We start from the raw sequence: 19,458 nt of genomic DNA, 5'->3' as shown, positions 1-19,458 counted from the left end.
ACTTTCTTCTCAAACAAGGAGAAAACTGATCAGAGATGCAGCCAAGAGGCCAATGATCACTCTGGATGAACTGCAGAGATCTACAGCTGAGGTGGGAGAGTCTGTCCATAGGACAACAATCAGTCGTACACTGCACAAATCTGGCCTTTATGGAAGAGTGGCAAGAAGAAAGGCATTTCTCAAAGATATCCATAAAAAGTCTCGTTTAAAGTTTGCCACAAGCCACCTGGGAGACACACCAAACATGTGGAAGAAGGTGCTCTGGTCAGATGGAACCAAAATTGAACTTTTTGGCCACAATGCAAAACGATACGTTTGGCGTAAAAGCAACACAGCTCATCACCCTGAACACACCATCCCCACTGTCAAACATGGTGGTGGCAGCATCATGGTTTGGGCCTGCTTTTCTTCAGCAGGGACAGGGAAGATGGTTAAAATTGACGGGAAGATGGATGCAGCCAAATACAGGAACATTCTGGAAGAAAACCTGTTGGTATTTGCAAAAGACCTGAGACTGGAACGAAGATTTATCTTCCAACAGGACAATGATCCAAAACATAAAGCCAAATCTACAATGGAATGGTTCAAAATAAACGTATCCAGGTGTTACAATGGCCAAGTCAAAGTCCAGACCTGAATCCAATCGAGAATCTGTGGAAAGAGCTGAAGACTGCTGTTCACAAACACTCTCCATCCAACCTCACTGAGCTCGAGCTGTTTTGCAAGGAAGAATGGGCAAGAATGTTAGTCTCTCGATGTGCAAAACTGATAGAAACATACCCCAAGCGACTTGCAGCTGTAATTGGAGCAAAAGGTGGCGCTACAAAGTATTAACGCAAGGGGGCCGAATAATATTGCACGCCCCACTTTTCAGTTTTTTATTTGTTAAAAAAGTTTAAATTATCCAATAAATTTTGTTCCACTTCACGATTGTGTCCCACTTGTTGTTGATTCTTGACAAAAAATTAAAATTTTATATCTTTATGTTTGAAGCCTGAAATGTGGTATAAGGTTGCAAGGTTCAAGGGGGCCGAATACTTTTGCAAGGCACTGTAAGTCTACAGTGATCCCTCGCTACTTCACGCTTCAAACTTTGCGCCCTCAGTCCATCGCAGAATTTTTTTTTTTTTTTTTTTCAATTTAAAAATAAATAAATAAATACAGATGAGCTGTCCTGATCCAATCATGTAGTCTCACTCTCCCTCCTGCTGCTTTTCGTAGTCAGGCAGTGCACTGGAGTTGCTTATTAAAGTTTAAGATGATTGACAGACGTTAAGGTTTGATGCCACAGATGCATGGAAGCCGAAGCTCCAAAGTGCCGCATGTGTCAATCATCGTTTAACTTGTTAAACAGTTGCTGTGGCAACTCATTGTGTCTAAGTGAGCAGCTTAAATGGATTTGAGTGGACAAGCATTTTTCTGCTTTATTCGTGTTTAAAAATAATTCGGTGGGAAAGTAACATGTTTAAAACCTATCATGATTATTACATTTGAAGTAGTTATAAAGCATTTATTAAGATATATACAGTATATTGAAGGAATCTGACCTTCTAGCCAGACCGCCGGACCCGCGCCAGCGCAACTCCAACAGCTCGGGCCGGCGGGATCCCGGCAATCCAACCAGAAGGGCAAACTCTGTGCATTCACCTTAGTCTTAACCCTTTGTACTGACTCCATTTTGACAGATTTAAAGAAGGCTCACTGAAAGCAAGTTGACAGAGACCAAAACGGCAAGGCGAAACAGAAACACTCAGGCGGAGAGGCAAGCTTGTTCCAAGGTCACCATATCAGAAGTCAACAAAAGGTTCCCGAGAAAAATATTACAACGATTAGTTAAACATTCAGTCTTTTGAAGGCTCTCGCGGGGTGGGTCGTGGGCAGGAAGAAGGGTGTGTTTGGGATTATTGTCTGTTTGTGGATTGGACAGGAGGATTCGGGAGCTTTCTGTTGTCCGGGCAACGAGGGTTGTGGATTTGCCACCTCAGCGTCAAAGGGGCTCTTGGAGTTTTGTCAGTCGTGTTATGTGTTGGATATCGGGCGTTCTCCTGTGTTCCTTGTATCAGGACAGACCGTCCCACCATTTGTTGTGGACTGTCCGGGAGAACTGACTTGGTGGTGCAGACGTGCGCTTGTAAAGAGCAGCAATTTGAAAAGGCACTATGAGACGAAGCACGCAGCTTTTTTGCAAAGTTTCCCTATGAACTCTGCCATCCGTTCTCAAAAAATAGCGGAATTAAGGGCTCAATATTATCGCACCTCAATGCTTATTGTTCATTCATTCACTGCACAGCAACGCGCAAATGAATGCTCCCTCAGAATAGCTTGGACAAGTGAGTGCAGTTGCTGAAACTTTGCTTCATGGAAAGCAAAAAGAAGAGGTCTGTCAAAAAATAAAGTCCCCCTGTCAGCATCCACAATTAAAAAAAAAAAAAAAACTAAGTCTTGAACATGCTCTTATGTTGCTATTTAATGATTCAATTAAAGCACTTTTTAGTTTTTTGCACCTTTTATATATTATTTACAATTTTGAATGCTGTAATTATCAGCATGGCCACGTAAAGATATGTTTGTATTTTTTTGAAATTTTTTAAAAAAAGCATTAAAACTATTTCCGGACCCGAGATTGTTGTAATTTTTTAATTTCGGACCCTGAGGATTTTTAATTCGTGACCCCTGTTGTAGGCTCATCTTGTGGCTGGTCAGGTGCCCTTTTCCCGTAAAAAATCTGTCCAAAAACATCTGTTTTTCAGTCATCGTCGCTAGTGTGGGGGCTTATTATTTCCGGGAACAAATGTGAAGCCCTACGACCTATGTCATACGTTATTATCGAGGACAAGCGCACACATATAAATATATTAGGGCTGTCAAACGATTAAAATTTTTAATCGAGTTAATTACAGCTTAAAAATTAATTAATCGTAATTAATCGCAATTAATCGCAATTCAAACCATCTATAAAATATGCCATATTTTTCTGTAAATTATTGTTGGAATGGAAAGATAAGACACAAGATGGATATATACATTGAACATACGGTACATAAGGACTATTTGTTTATTATAACAATAAATCTACAAGATGGCATTAACATTATTAACATTCTGTTAAAGCGATCCATGGATAGAAAGACTTGTAGTCCTTAAAAGAAAAATGTTAGTACAAGTTAGAGAAATTTTATATTAAAACCCCTCAATGTTTTCATTTTAATAAAATTTGTAAAATTTTCACTCAAAAAATAAACTAGGAGCCCGCCATTGTTGATGTCAATAATTACTTACACAATGCTCATGGTTGCTGAAGCCTATAAAATCAGTCGCACCCAAGCGCCAGCAGAGGGCGGCAAAAACTCCATAAAACACAAAAAGTGAGCGTTTCACTGTGTACTATCATTTAAATCTCTCTGAGCGGGGCATCTGCGTTAATTGCGTCAAAAATTTTAACATGATTAATTTTAAAAATTCATTAACGCCCGTTAACGCGATAATTGTTGCGCCACATTTCAGGCTTCAAACATAAAGATATGAAATTTAATTTTTTTGCCAAGAATCAACAACAAGTGAAGTGGAACAATGTTTATTGGATAATTTAAACTTTTTTAACAAATCAAAAACTGAAAAATGGGGCGTGCAATATTATTCGGCCCCTTTACTTTCAGTGCAGCAAACTCACTCCAGAAGTTCAGTGAGGATCTCTGAATGATCCAATGTTGTCCTAAATGACCGATGATGATAAATAGAATCCACCTGTGTGTAATCAAGTCTCCGTATAAATGCACCTGCTCTGTGATAGTCTCAGGGTTCTGTTTAAAGTGCAGAGAGCAGTATGAAAACCAAGGAACACACCAGGCAGGTCCGAGATACTGTTGTGGAGAAGTTTAAAGCCGGATTTGGATACAAAAAGATTTCCCAAACTTTAAACATCTCAAGGAGCACTGTGCAATCCATCATATTGAAATGGAAGGAGCATCAGACCACTGCAAATCTACCAAGACCCGGCCGTCCTTCCAAACTTTCTTCTCAAACAAGGAGAAAACTGATCAGAGATGCAGCCAAGAAACCCATGATCACTCTGGATGAACTGCAGAGATCTACAGCTGAGGTGGGAGAGTCTGTCCATAGGACAACAATCAGTCGTACACTGCACAAATCTGGCCTTTATGGAAGAGTGGCAAGAAGAAAGCCATTTCTCAAAGATACCCATAAAAAGTCTCGTTTAAAGTTTGCCACAAGCCACCTGGGAGACACACCAAACATGTGGAAGAAGGTGCTCTGGTCAGGTGAAACCAAAATTTAACTTTTTGGCCACAATGCAGGTGTTGGAATGGCCAAGTCAAAGTCCAGACCTGAATCCAATCGAGAATCTGTGGAAAGAGCTGAAGACTGCTGTTCACAAACACTCTCCATCCAACCTCACTGAGCTCGAGCTGTTTTGCAAGGAAGAATGGGCAAGAATGTCAGTCTCTCGATGTGCAAAACCGATAGAAACATACCCCAAGCGACTTGCAGCTGTAATTGGAGCAAAAGGTGGCGCCACAAAGTATTAACGCAAGGGGGCCGAATAATATTGCACGCCCCACTTTTCAGTTTTTTATGTTAAAAAAGTTTAAATTATCCAATAAATTTTGTTCCACTTCACGATTGTGTCCCACTTGTTGTTGATTCTTGACAAAAAAATTAAAATTTTATATCTTTGTTTGAAGCCTGAAATGTGGCGAAAGGTTGCAAGGTTCAAGGGGGCCGAATACTTTTGCAAGGCACTGTATATATATATATATATATATATATGTATGGAATTCTATGACATTCTATCCAGTTGTCGTATTATATCTAGAGTAGACAGAGATATTGGTATGTTAAGGGGCACTGGCCAAAGTTAATTCAGCCAGAATGCAGTCATTAAAAAATTATTTATTATTTCTGTGCGGCCCGGTAGCAAATGCGCTACGGACCGGTACCGGTCCGCGGCCCGGCGGTTGGGGACCTCTGTCCTGTGCTAAAGTCAGGTGAGTGAGCAGATGTGCTCCTCCTCCTCCTGCTGCTACTAACTCCCCACCTCTCTTTATGGTTTTGCATGCAGCTGCAGCTCACCAAAGAGGAGCAGGCAAGCATCCCAACAACTAGCAAGAAAGCGGACACAATGCAGGTACAGTAAATGTTCATTTATTGACTTGTTTGTTTATCCACATGCTGCATACTGTATGTGATAGACTATTTATTTGATCATTTTTGCTTCCCCCCATGTAGTTTCAATGTAAAATAACCAAGTTTAAAGTGTGTTTTTTATTAAGTCTTAAGTGTTTGCATGCAGGTGAATGTGTGGGTTTTCGTCATTTTAAATGCATTTTTTTCTTTGACCTCCTCATAGTTTCTATAAATGGCCTGTTCTTTTATTGATGCATTTTTAAGGAGTGTGAATAATTGAGTGATGCCCTGCAAGTGTGTTCTCTTCCACTCTCTTTTCTTATTTAAACAGAAGGGGAATATAGTAAGCACCCCACACTATATAGCATTTTTAATTGATGTGCATTTAAAAATACTTGCGTTGTACAGTATTCATGGACATCTTTTTTGAGGAAAAAAAGAGACGGCACTATCATGAGTATTACTTTGTTTAAAAAATAAAAATAGAAAGCACAATTATAGCTAATTTGATCCAGAGCTTTTTACATTTTAACAACATCAACATCCGCTATAGCTTCATTATCATTGACATATTCATCTAGCTGCAGAGTCCCCTAAATGTGCACAAGTGTCATGTGACATGATGAAAATAACACGAAAGTTATTTTTGGAAGCACTCTAGATACAGAAATATTAGATGTCGTCCAATCCATCACCATTATAAAATTCTGGATGAAGCATTTTCAGGGAAAGTATAGGGTCTTAACTACTTGTGTGGAGTTTACATATGCTCGTTTGGTTTTCATCTCCTTTACATGCATTTTAGCTGAACCTTTTTATAAATTATGTATTCGTCAGATAATGCTTAATTTCTCCCAGATAACAGGTGATGGCAATAACTAAATCACACTTGCAGCCAGTTAAAATGGATTAAAGTTGACGCAACCTCCGTACTGTGTCCTTGTGTGTACCACATTGAGCATGGAGAAAAGAAAGAAGACCAAGAACTGTCTGAGGACTTGAGAAGCAAAATTGTGAGGAAGCATGGGCAATCTCAAGCCTACAAGTCCATCTCCAAAGACCTGAATGTTCCTATGTCTACTGTGTGCAGTGTCATCAATAAGTGTAAAGCCCATGGCACTGTGGCTAACCTCCCTAGAAGTGGACGGAAAAGAAAAATTGACGACATATTTCAATGAAAGATTGTGCAGATGTTGGATAAAGAACCTCGACTAACATCCAAACAAGTTCAAGCTGTCCTGCTGTCTGAGGGTACAACAGTGTCACCCCGTACTAGCCGTCGGCGCCTGAATGAAAACGGACTCTATGGTAGGATACCCAGGAAGACCCCACTTCTGACCCAGTGACATAAAAAAGTCAGGCTGGAGTTTGCCAAAACTTACCTGAGAAAGCTAAAAACGTTTTAGAAGAATGTTCTCTGGTCAGATGAGACAAAAGTAGAGCTTTTTGGGAAAAGGCATCAACATAGAGTTTACAGCGAAATAAAACAAAGCCTTCAAAGAAAAGAACACGGTCACCACAGTCAAACATGGCGGAGGTTCCCTGATGTTTTGGGGTTGCTTTGCTGCCTCTAGCACTGGACTGCTTGACCGTGTGCATAGCATTATGAAGTCTGAAGACTACCAACAAATTTTGCAGCATAATGTAGGGCCCAGTGTGAGAAAGCTGGGTCTCCCTCTGAGGTCATGGGTCTTCCAGCAGGACATTGACTCAAAACACACTTCAAAAAGCACTAGAAAATGGTTTGAGAGAAAGCACTGGAGACTTCTAAAGTGGCCAGCAATAAGTCCAGACCTGAATCCCATAGAACACTTGTGGAGTGATCTGAAAATGGCAGTTTAGAGAATGCACCCTTCAAATCTGAGAGACCTGGAGCAGTTGGCCAAAGAACAATGGTCTAAATTTCCAGCAGAGCATTGTAAGAAACTAACTGATGGATACCAGAAGCGGTTGTTCGCAGTTCTTTTGTCTAAAGGTTGTGCTAGCAAGTATTAGGCTGTGGGTGCCAATACTTTTGTCCGGCCCATTTTTTGAGTGTTGTGTAAAATTATAATACAGTGATACCTCAGCTCACGAACGCTTAAGCTCACGAACTTTTCGCCTCAACAACATTAAATTCGCAAGCATATAGTCTCTGCTGACGAACTAGTTTTCGGCGGACAAACAAAACCACGCGGTCGAACAGCGCCATGAGAAGCTGACGCACGCTCACGGCGTCCCAGTTCGTCCCCTCCCTTTCGTTGAGTGTGGACGTGGTTTGTGTTTGATAGACATTTTGGACCATATTGAGTGTACTTTTGCTATTATGGGACCGAAAAAGACCCCACCACAGGCTAGTGTTAAGCCTAAAAAGACATTAAAGAAAATAAGGTGTATTTTTGTGTAGTTTTAAGGCTTATTTAGTAGGAAATTATGTTTTATGGGGACCTGGGAACGGATTATTCTCATTTTAATGGTTTCTTATGGGAAATAAATGTTCGGAAGACGAACTTTTCGCCTTACACACGCTTTCTGGGAACCAATTATGTTCGTGAGCTGAGGTATCACCGTAATTTTTTTTTTTTTTTTTCATTCTCGTTTGTGTTTTTCCATTGCAAGCAAAATAAATGACAATATTACTACCAAAGACTTCGTAATTGCAATCATTTTCTGGGAGAAATTGAGCATTATCTGACAGAATTGAAGGGGTGCCAATACTTTTGGCCAGCAGTGTATGTATATGTGTGTGTGTGTGTGCGTATGTACTGTGTATAGGTAGGTGTATGTACAGTGTACCACAAAAGTGAGAACACCCCTCGCATTTCTGCCGATATTTAAGTATATCTTTTCATGGGACAACACTTACAAAATGACACTTTGACACAATGAAAAGTAGTCTGTGTGCAGCTTATATAATAGAGTTCATTTATTTTCCCCTCAAAATAACTCAAAATATAGCCATTAATATCCAAACCCCTGGCAACAAATGTGAGCATACCCCTTAGAAACCACGTACATCCCTAAATATCCAAATTGAGTACTGCTTGTCATTTTCCCTCCAAAATGTCATGTGACTCGTTACAGGAGTGCTGTCAGCATTGCTGCAGAGATTGAAGAGGTGGGTGAGCCCGCCCGTCTCGTCAGACCATAGGACTTGGTTCTAGTAATCCATGTGATTTTTTTGACATGTCTTGCAAACTGTTTGCGGGCTTTCCTGTGTACCGTCTTCAGAGGAGGCTTCCTCCTGGGGTGACAACCATGCACACCAATTTGATGTAGAGTATGGCATATGGTCTCAGGACTAACAGGCTGATCCCCCACCTCTTCAATCTCTGCAGCAATGCTGACAGCACTCCTGTAATAACGAGTCACAGGACATTTTGGAGGGAAAATGACAAGCAGTACTCAGTTTGGACATTTTGGGATGTACGTAGTTTCTAAGGCAGGGGTGGGCAAACTATTCCACAAAGGGCCGCAGTGGGTGCGGGTTTTTGTTCATACTCATCATGAGGACAACTTTTCACCAATCTGGTTTCTTACTAGTGCAATCAGTTGATTGCAGTCAGGTGCTTCTTGTTTCCACTGAAACCTCATTGGTTAAACTGTCTGTGCTTAATCAGTTGGAACAAAGACCAGGACCCACTGCGGCCCTCGAGGACCGTTTTGCCCACCCCTGTTCTAAGGGGTGTACTCACTTTTGAAGGGAAAATAAATTAACTCTATTATATAAGCTGCACACAGACTACTTTTCATTGTGTCAAAGTGTCATTTTGTCAGTGTTGTCGCATGAAAAGATATACTTAAATATCTGCAGAAATGCGAGGGGTGTACTCACTTTTGTGATACACTGTTTAGTTTGCCGGATCACACTAAATGACAACCATCGTAAGCATTCATTAATGCCCATGATAGTGTCATCTCATGTCATAATTATGACGGTTTTATGGCAGTCATATGACATCGCTGTCAAATAAAGTGTTGCCTATTAACTCAAATAAATCAACAAATAAACCACACTGGACTATAAGCTGCTGGATTCAAAATGATGGGGAAAAATAGCAGCTTATAGTCCGAAAATTATAGTATGTATATGTATGCTGTATGTACAGTATAGTATGTATGTTTATGTGTATCATAAGTATGTATGTATGTATATATGTTTAGAATTACAGTAATTTACAATAAAATGAATTAATTGATTGGAAACACAAATCAATTTAAAAACTAATAAATATATAAAATGCAAATTTTTAAAAAAGCATTGAGTATTACAAAGTATACATTCTAAATAAGATAAAATTTAACTTCAAAAAATACATTTTTAAAAAATCCTAACATTGAAAAAAGAAGACGAATAAAGATATAAATTATAATTAGTGGGGCTCTTGTGTATTTTTCTGTGGGAATTTTTTATTTCCATCACATAGCTTAACTCTTTGGCTCCCATTGACGGCAATAGCCGTCCAATCCATTTTAACTGTGTGGGGCTGGAAGACGGTCAATTCAATTGAACAGGAATTTATTCAAAATGAATTGGATGCCTAGCGCCGTCTATGGCGTTGAAAGATACGCATTCACAGCCAGTCCTAACAGTTTAAATAAACTGGATGTTTCTCGATGTCAATGGCAAGCAACTATGAAATTTAAGAAAGAAAATACTAATTTTAGTCTTATTGGGGGTCATAACATTATTAGCATTGTCGTCATTGTATGGGGCTTTGCCTCACGAAGGCCAATATAATGATATTTCTCAACTTTAGTATTTATTTCTTTGATCATCTTATTCTCTGCGTTTTTTCGGCGTGCCGCGCAGCTCAAACCTTTTGACCGTACGACACCGTTCAAGTATCGAAACGACCGGAGTTTTGGACATCAAAAATTCCGGGATGGTGATGCGCATAAAGATTGTATACAGAATTTGGAAAAAATTCCCGGTTCCCGGGAAATTTCCCAAAAATTTCCCATTCATTTTAAACGGGATGCCACGTCCAAATTTCCCATTCACTTCCAAATGAATTTATTTACATTGCATTGATGCCATTGATGGCTATGTATGTCGAATCTATTGATGCCAATGTACTTGGATTCTAGTGACGCATATGGAAGTCTATGCCATTAATGGCCATGGATGTCCAAATTTCCCATTCATTTTCACTGGCAAAAAAAAAAAAAAAAACAATGTCCCCAAATCAACAGGAAAGGACCAAATATCAATAGGACATGTCCCCCAAATTTCCCCAAATGACCTGATATGACCAGGACATGTCCCCCAAATGTCCCCAAATGACCTGATATGATGAAGACATGTCCCCCAATGACCTGATATGACCAGGACATGTGCCCCAAATGTCCCCAAATGACCTGATACAACCAGGATATGACCCTCAAATGTCTCCAAATGATCTGATATGACTAGGACATGTCCCCCAAATCAACAGGAAGTGGCCTTACATCCCCAGGAAGTGTGCCCAAAATGTCCCCAAATCAACTTGGGGGGTAATCTGTATCTCCCCTTAGCAAAGCCCCATAGAAATTTCTCCAGAAATTGCAGTTTCTAGTTTATAACTGTATTTTTTCATAAAACAAATATGAAAATATGAAAAAAAGGCTATAATTATGAATAATTTTTAAAGAATGTAATATACTATAAATGTAATTGAGACTTGGAATCCACATATGTGGACATGTGTATCCCAAATGTTAACATTGTGGCTAGGATATTCACATACAGTGGGGCAAATAAGTATTTAGTCAACCACTTATTGTGCAAGTTCTCCCACTTGAAAATATTAGAGAGGCCTGTAATTGACAACATGGATAAACCTCAACCACGAGAGATAGAATGCAGGGAAGAAAAAAAAAAGAAAATCATATTGTTTGATTTTTAAAGAATTTCTTTGCCAATCATGGTGGAAAATAAGTATTTGGTCAATACCAAAAGTTCATCTCAATACTTTGTTACGTACCCTTTGTTGGCAATAACGGAGGCCAAACCTTTTCTGTAACTCTTCACAAGCTTTTCACACACTGTTGCTGGTATTTTGGCCCATTCCTCCATGCAGATCTCCTCTAGAGCAGTGATGTTTTGGGGCTGTCGTTGGGCAACACAGACTTTCAACTCCCTCCACAGATTTTTTATAGTGTTGAGATCTGGAGATTGGCTAGGCCACTCCAGGACCCTGAAATGCTTATTACGAAGCCACTCCTTTGTTGCCCTAGCTGTGTGTTTGGGATCATTGTCATACTGAAAGACCCAGCCACATCTCATCTTCAATGCCCTTGCTGATGGAAGGAGATTTTCACTCAAAATCTCTCAATACATGGCCACATTCATTCTTTCCTTTACACTGATCAGTCGTCCTGGTCCCCTTGCATAAAAACAGCCCCAAAGCATGATGTTTCCACCCCCATGCTTCACAGTGGGTATGGTGCAATTCAGTATTCTTTTTCCTCGAAACAAGAGAACCTGTGTTTCTACCAAAAGGTTTTTCTACCAAAAGGTTCTATTTTGGTTTCATCTGACCATAACACATTCTACCAGTCCTCTTCTGGATCATCCAAATGCTCTCTCGCGAACCGCAGATGAGCCTGGACGTGTACTTTCTTCAGCAGGGGGACACGTCTGGCAGTGCAGGATTTGAGTTGCTGGTGGCGCATTGTGTTACTTATATCAGCCTTTGTTACTGTGGTCCCAGCTCTCTGTAGGTCATTCACTAGGTCCCCCCGTGTGGTTCCGGGATTTTTGCTCACTGTTCTTATCATTTTGACGCCACGGGGTGAGATCTTGCATGGAGCCCCAGATTGAGGGAGATTATCAGTGGTCTTGTATCTTCCATTTTCTAATAATTGCTCCCACATAGGGTTGTTCCGATCATGTTTTTTCGCCTCCGATCCGATCCCGATTCAATTTCACTCATTCCCGATCATATACATTTTGGCAATGCATTAAGAAAAAAATGAATAAAACTCGGACGAATATATACATTCAACATACAGTACGTAAGTACTGTATTTGTTTTTTATGACAATAAATCCTCAAGATGGCATTTACATTATTAACATTCTTTCTGTGAGAGGGATCCACAGATAGAAAGACTTGTAATTCTTAAAGGATAAATGTGACTTTGTATATTGTGACTAAATATTGCCATCTAGTGTATTTGTTGAGCTTTCAGTAAATGATACTGTAGCCATTTAACTGTTCTGCCCAAATGCATGATGGGAAGTGCAACCATGACTGTGCGCAGTGGCACCATTTGATATATCTTCTCTGCGTTGGGAAATAACATAGGGTGTTAAGAAAAAGATCAACTACTACCTTTCTTCCCCACATTGCTTCCCACAATATTTGTAATTGTTGAGAGAGGGATTTTAAGGCTTTACCCAATTACAAAAAGGCTCCAAAGACTGGTAAATATTTTAATGTGATTAATTTGAAAAAAATAAATAATTACCGTCGTTAACGCGATAAATTTTATAGCCCTACTGAAAGCCAAAACTAAAGACTCTGGATGAGTGTAAGACATTTTGTCTGTAACGTGAAATACAATTAGAAAACGATTTAATTAAAAAAAATATATATATATATATATATTAAAAAAAGGCATGTCCAATATTTTTTTGCAGATTCCGATACTTTGAAAATGCCGATCGATCAGGACATCTTTAGTTGATTTTTTTACACCAAGCGTTTTACCTATTGCAGATTCAGTCTTCCCAGCCTGGTGCGGGTCTACAATTTTGTCTCTGGTGTCCTTCGACAGCTCTTTGGTCTTGGCCATAGTGGAGTTTGGAGTGTGACTGACTGAGGGTTGTGGACAGGTGTCTTTTATACCGATAATGAGTTAAAACAGGTGCCATTAATACAGGTAACAAGTTGAGCCTCTGTAGACCTCATTAGAAGAAGTTAGACCTCTTTGACAGCCAGAAATCTTGCTTGTTTGGAGGTGACCAAATACTTATTTTCCACTCTAATTTGGAAATAAATTCTTTAAAAATCAAACAATGTGATTTTCTGTTTTTTTTTTTCACATTCTGTCTCTCATGGTTGAGGTTTACCCATGTTGACAATTACAGGCCTCTCTAATCTTTTCAAGTAGGAGAACTTGTACAATTGGCGGTTAACTAAATACTTATTTGCCCCACTGTATGTGTACGCCAGGTCAGAGTTTAATTTTGGTTTTTTTGTTTTTCTAATTCCCACAAATAGTCTCTTCCATTGGGGGGGGGATGACTTGGGGCTGAAAGGGAGGGTCAAAAAGGGAACCTAATAAATCTTCCAGAATGAACATGTGAAAAGTATTAGCTATAAAAAGCACAAATTCGATCACTGACTCACGCTTTGTTTACTAGGCTAAATGATTCAGCTTCAGTCATCAGCATTTGTGCTGAGTCAAACATACTGCATTGTCACTTGAATTTGGGAAACTCACTAAATGACACATCCACATCAAACGTATGAAGGAGGCATTAAGTTTCGACGGAGACTGGAGACTCCGCATTAAAGCATCAAAACAACCAGGAATGCAATATTTAGGATCAAAGGTCATAACACGTAAAAAGAAAACAGCTGAAAATTGGCAAATATGACGATGTGAAGTAAACACATGATTAAATCAAGGCTCGCTGAGTCATGACTAGATTTGTTTGTGTCCTCAAGGCAGAAGACAAGCAAGACGGTTTGCTGCCTGACGGGAAAGAGGCCAGCCTGGCCGGACAGGCCGAGGGCTCCAAGTGGCAGAGACCCAAATTTTCCCGAAAATCTCTCATGAGATGCTGTCTGGTCAAGTGGATCATCGCGAGCACCACTCAACAAGGCCCAGGTATGAGGATGTTGTCTATTCTTAGTGGCGTGCAGACGTTTGTCTGAATTATTGACGATAGCCTTCTGCGCAGGGCGACAGTCTGCTGTGCAGTCAACAGGCAGGACTTGTTTCTGCACGCCTAAGCAATACATTTAAAAACAGAACCAGATGTATTGAATTGCTTCTGTGGTTTCAAGGCATCTGGGCTGGCTGGTTTGAAATATTTATAATGGCTTCATTGCCCTCTACTGGCCGTTAAGGGACTCTCCTGTAGCTCACAAAATATGAATGAGTAAATGTTTTTTTTTTAGGGGCTGTCAAACGATTAAAATTTTTAATCGAGTTAATCACAGTTTAAAAATTAATTAATCACAATTCAAACCATCGATAAAATATGCCATATTTTTTCTGTAAATTATTGTTGGAATGGAAAGATAAGACACAAGACGGATATATACATTCAACATACTGTATATAAGTACTGTATTTGTTTATTATAACAATAAATCAACAAGATGGCATTAACATTAACATTCTGTTAAAGTGATCCATGGATCGAAAGACTTATAGTTCTTAAAAGATAAATGTTAGTACAAGGTATAGAAATGTTATATTATAACCCCACTTAATGTTTTCGTTTTAATAAAATTTGTAAAATTTTCACTCAAAAAATAAACTAGTAGCTCACCATTGATGATGTCAATAATTACACAATGGTGCTGAAACCCATAAAATCAGTCGCACCCAAGCGCCAGCAGATGGCGACAAAACACCAAAAAACACAAGTAACAAGTGGACATGACATTGTGCTGTCATTTTAATCAATTTGAGCGGGGCATGTGCGTTAATTGCGTCAAATATTTTAACGTGATTAATCTAAAAAAATTAATTACCGCCCGTCAGTGCGATAATTTTGACAGCCCTAGTTTTTTCAATCGGAAATCCAGCATGATCATGTCATTTTCGGAGGATTTCCAGAGAAATTTTTTTTTTGTACGAACTCATTGGCTGCCATTGACGGCAATAAATGTCCAATCTATTTTGCCAGGGAGCTCAAATTGGATGTCTATACGTCAATGGCAGTGAAACACGATCATTCAACGCCAGCCTTCCTAATAAAAATGGATTTGATGTCAATGGCAGTGAATAAGTTAAAGCAACACTAGGTAACTTTTCAACCTTTGTAAAATATTTTCATAATATTTGTGATATGTCGACTGACAACTAGTTGAATGACACCTCTTTTATATCTTGAGGGGGTCTGTATCACTTTCACCTGCACTAATTAACTTTAAAGACCAAATGTGACGTAAGGTTGGCTAATCAAGTTTTTGAATAGTATCAATGGCTAAAGAATTATAAGCATATTTTCGTTTTTTTTTTTTTTCAACGCAACCCTTCCAGATTCTTTTTTTAACCCATTGAACGCCTTTGACAAGGAAAATGCTTTTCTTCGGCAATCTTCGGAAATCTTCGGAAATGACGTCACACCGAGAAGTGCGAGGGAAGTCCGCCATAGAGCAGTATTGTTTGTTGCATTGCTTCTCGGTAAGATGCCACGGCGGTGTGTGGCGATGTTTTGTTCTCACTCAGACGAAAAGTTGTATGAGTGGCCAAAGGATAGCAGAGCACGTAAATGGATATCTTTAATTTGCACGAAACGAATAAATTTCATGCCATCATCGAGTAGTGTTCTCTGCTACAAACACTTCGAAGATGCCTGCTTCCTCAACTGGTCTGCTTCTGATCAAGGATTTGCAAAAAAGCAAGTGTGATTTTTGGATAGATGACTGATGACTTTGTCAAAGCAGAGCTGCCAACTGTTGTGGAATGAACAGCAGAAGGTAGCGACGCCAGCTGAGGGGTAACTCGAGGCAAAACCCCGACCGTGTTGTGGAATAAACAACAGAAGCAAACTCGTGGCATTCCACGATCATAATTGTATTGAGTTCATTTTACCTACACTTATAAATTTGTCAAAACTTTTCTTTTATCCCAGGCAATAGTAGGTGGTTTATCCACCTGACATACCTCGGCGAACACCCCCGCCCCGGTCAGAGGGTCCGAAGGCGGAAGTGTTCGCCGAAATATGCCAGGCAAACAAAAGCTAACGTCGCTAGCCTCCACCGTTCATTCCACAACACGATCGAGGATTCGTCAAAACCTTTCTTTTATCCCAGGCAGTAGTAGGTGGTTTATCCACCTGACATACCTCGGCGAACACCCCCGCCCCATCAGAGGGTCCGAAAGCGGAAGTGTTCGCCGAAACATGCCAGGCAAACAAAAGCTAACGTCGCTAGCCTCCACCACTCATTCCACAACACGATTGGAGATTTGTCAAAACTTTTCTTTTATCCCAGGCAATAGTAGGTGGTTTATTGACGTGACATGCTTCAACTCATAAAAATAATAACAGCCTATATCTTACCAATCTTGTAATCTCGATGGGTCTTGTCTCCATTCCATGTCAGGTAGTCTGGGCACATTGTTTGCATCCTGATTAGCTTCTGGCTAATACATATACGGTCCAACATAAAATTCCAACCTCATACTCTTCCTCCAAGTCTTCAAAAACTTGGATTTCCTCACTTGCGCTCGATCTGTCGCTTATATCGCTGCTTGAATCATTGTTTGAAGTCCAACTTTTCATGATATCATATACACTCACCTAGGGTTGTTCCGATCATGTTTTTTTGCTCCCGATCCGATCCCGATCGTTTTAGTTTGAGTATCTGCCGATCCCGATATTTCCCGATCCGATTGCTTTTTTTTGCTCCCGATTCGATTCCAATCATTCCCGATAATTTTTCCCGATCATATACATTTTGGCAATGCATTAAGAAAAAAAATGAATAAAACTCGGACGAATATATACATTCAACATACATTACATAAGTACTGTATTTGTTTATTATGACAATAAGATGGCATTTACATTATTAAACTTCTTTCTGTGAGAGGGACCCACAGATAGAAAGACTTGTGACTTTGTATATTCTGACTAAATATTGCCATCTAGTGTATTTGTTGAGCTTTCAGTAAATGTGACTGAGCCATCCCAAATGCATGATGGTAAGTGGAACCATGACTGTGCGTTGTGCTACCAATTTATATATCTTCTCTGCGTTGGGAAATAACATAAGGTGTTAAGACAAAGATCACATTGCTTCCCATGATATTTCTAATCATAGGGAGAGGGTTTGCAAGGCTTTAGCCAATTAAAAAAAGGCTCCAAAGGCTGCCACAATTCACTCTACTTATTTTGAGCTGCCTTTTATCTCTCTATATAGGTAAAACGGCGTCATGACAGATTGAATTCGACAATGAGTGAGAGGGTCGTGCAGCGCATGCATTAATTGCGTTAAATATTTTAACGTGACACATTTTTTAGAAAATTTATTGCCGCCGATATCGGGATAAATTTAATAACCCTACCTTAAGCCTAAATTAAAGACTCTGGATGAGTGTAACATATTATGTCGGTAACGTTAAATACAGTTAGAAAACGATTTAATTAAAATACTCATATATATATATATATATATATATATATACTGTATTTAAAAAAGGCATGTCCGATATTTTTTTGCCGATTCCGATACTTTGAAAATGACGTGAACAGACCCGATCGATCGGGACATCTCTACACTCACCGGTCACTTTGTTAGGTACACCATGCTAGTAACGGGTTGGACCCCCTTTTGCCTTCAGAACTGCCTCAATTCTTCGTGGCACGGATTCAACAAGGTGCTGGAAGCATTCCTCAGAGAGTTTGGTCCATATTGCACAGTTGGTGCAGATTTGTCGGCTGCACATCCATGATGCGAATCTCCCGTTCCACCACATCCCAAAGATCCTCTATTGGATTGAGATCTGGTGACTGTGGAGGCCATTTGAGTACAGTGAACTCATTGTCATGTTCAAGAAACCAGTCTGAGATGATTCCAGCTTTATGACATGGCGCATTATCCTGCTGAAAGTAGCCATCAGAAGTTGGGTACATTGTGGTCATAAAGGGATGGACATGGTCAGCAACAATACTCAGGTAGGCTGTGGCGTTCCAACGATGCTCAATTGGTACCAAGGGGCCCAAAGAGTGGCAAGAAAATATTCCCCACACCATTACACCACCACCACCACCACCAGCCTGCACCGTTGAAACAAGGCAGGATGGATCCATGCTTTCATGTTGCTTGACGCCAAATTCTGACCCTAACATCGGAATGTCGCAGCAGAAATCGAGACTCATCAGACCAGGCAACGTTTTTCCAATCTTCTATTGTCCAATTTTGATGAGCTTGTGCAAATTGTAGCCTCAGTTTCCTGTTCTTAGCTGAAAGGAGTGGCACCCGGCGTGTTCTTCTGCTGCTGTAGCCCACCTGCCTCAAAGTTCAACGTACTGTGCGTTCAGAGATGCTCTTCTGCCTACCTTGGTTTTAACAGGTGGTTATTTGAGTCACTGTTGCCTTTCTATCAGCTCAAAGCAGTCTGGCCATTCTCCTCTGACCTCTGGCATCAACAAGGCATTTCCGCCCACAGAACTGCCGCTCACTCGATATTTTTTCTTTTTCGGACCATTCTCTGTAAACCCTAGAGATGGTTGTGCGTGAAAATCCCAGTAGATCAGCAGTTTCTGAAATACTCAGACCAGTCCTTCTGGCACCAACAACCATGCCACGTTCAAAGTCACTCAAATCACCTTTCTTCGCCATACTGACGCTCGGTTTGAACTGCAGGAGATTGTCTTAAACCATGTCTACATGCCTAAATGCACTAAGTTGCCGCCATGTGATTGGCTGATTAGAAATTAAGTGTTAACGAGCAGTTGGGCAGGTGCACCTAATAAAGTAGCTGGTGAGTGTATATTCTGCTTGTTTTTCTTAAACAATGATATAAATGCTATTTATTTTATATTGGGTGTATTAGCGTAATACAAAATGTCAAACAGTAAATACGAGAAAAGATACTATTCCCTGATTGAGTATATTAAGTGTGTTAGAGTAATACAAACAAACAGTAAATACGGAGAAAGATACTATTCCCTTGAAGCTGGTCCACCGTTCTATGGCCGGGACGAAAACCACACTGCTTCCCCTGAATCTGAGATTCGACCTCCTGACGGACCGTCCTCTTCAGCACCCCTGAATAGACTTTACGAGGGAGTGTGAAGAGTGTGATCCCTCTATAGATGGAACACACCCTCCAGTCCCCCTTCTTAAAATGACCCTACTAATAATGCAAATTCATGAAATTCATGTATTTTTTTTATTTATTTTTTTTTTTTTAAACCTTTCCTGTTCAGCTGTTTGACACGGAGAATGGAAGTCCAAGTGTCCGATGCTCTGAACGGTTTTAATGTTTCACATTGAGAGTATGACATACTCCCATTGTGATCATTCAACATACCTTGTTTATTATGACATAGCAGCAAACAGGAAGGGGTTGTGGGGAAAAGAAAAACTCAAGAAAAGAAACACAAACAACGAGAAGTACGTTGAACGCGTACACTAACTATGAATGTGTTGGTGCTATC

General features: G+C 40.0%; 1 protein-coding gene across 6 annotated transcripts in view; it reads left to right on the top strand.

The window, feature by feature from the left end:
• The first annotated feature begins 5,085 nt into the window (after positions 1-5,085).
• The window catches only part of LOC130905943 (calsenilin-like), a 39,642-nt gene continuing 25,269 nt past the window's right edge, over positions 5,086-19,458 (top strand). For 3 of the 6 annotated variants that reach the window (XM_057819755.1, XM_057819754.1, XM_057819753.1), the window contains exons 1-2: positions 13,564-13,665; positions 13,781-13,943. In XM_057819755.1, coding sequence (XP_057675738.1) covers positions 13,579-13,665; positions 13,781-13,943 — 250 coding nt within the window. In that variant the 5' untranslated portion in view covers positions 13,564-13,578. Of the gene's footprint in view, positions 5,144-13,563; positions 13,666-13,780; positions 13,944-19,458 lie in introns of those variants that run through there. The other 3 variants (XM_057819758.1, XM_057819756.1, XM_057819759.1) reach the window with 3 other exon arrangements.

Source organism: Corythoichthys intestinalis, chromosome 17, assembly GCF_030265065.1.
Source record: "Corythoichthys intestinalis isolate RoL2023-P3 chromosome 17, ASM3026506v1, whole genome shotgun sequence".
In the NCBI taxonomy this organism is placed as follows: domain Eukaryota; kingdom Metazoa; phylum Chordata; class Actinopteri; order Syngnathiformes; family Syngnathidae; genus Corythoichthys; species Corythoichthys intestinalis.
Note: the sequence above shows the minus strand (reverse complement) of the source record. Positions and strands in the feature narration are given on the sequence as shown.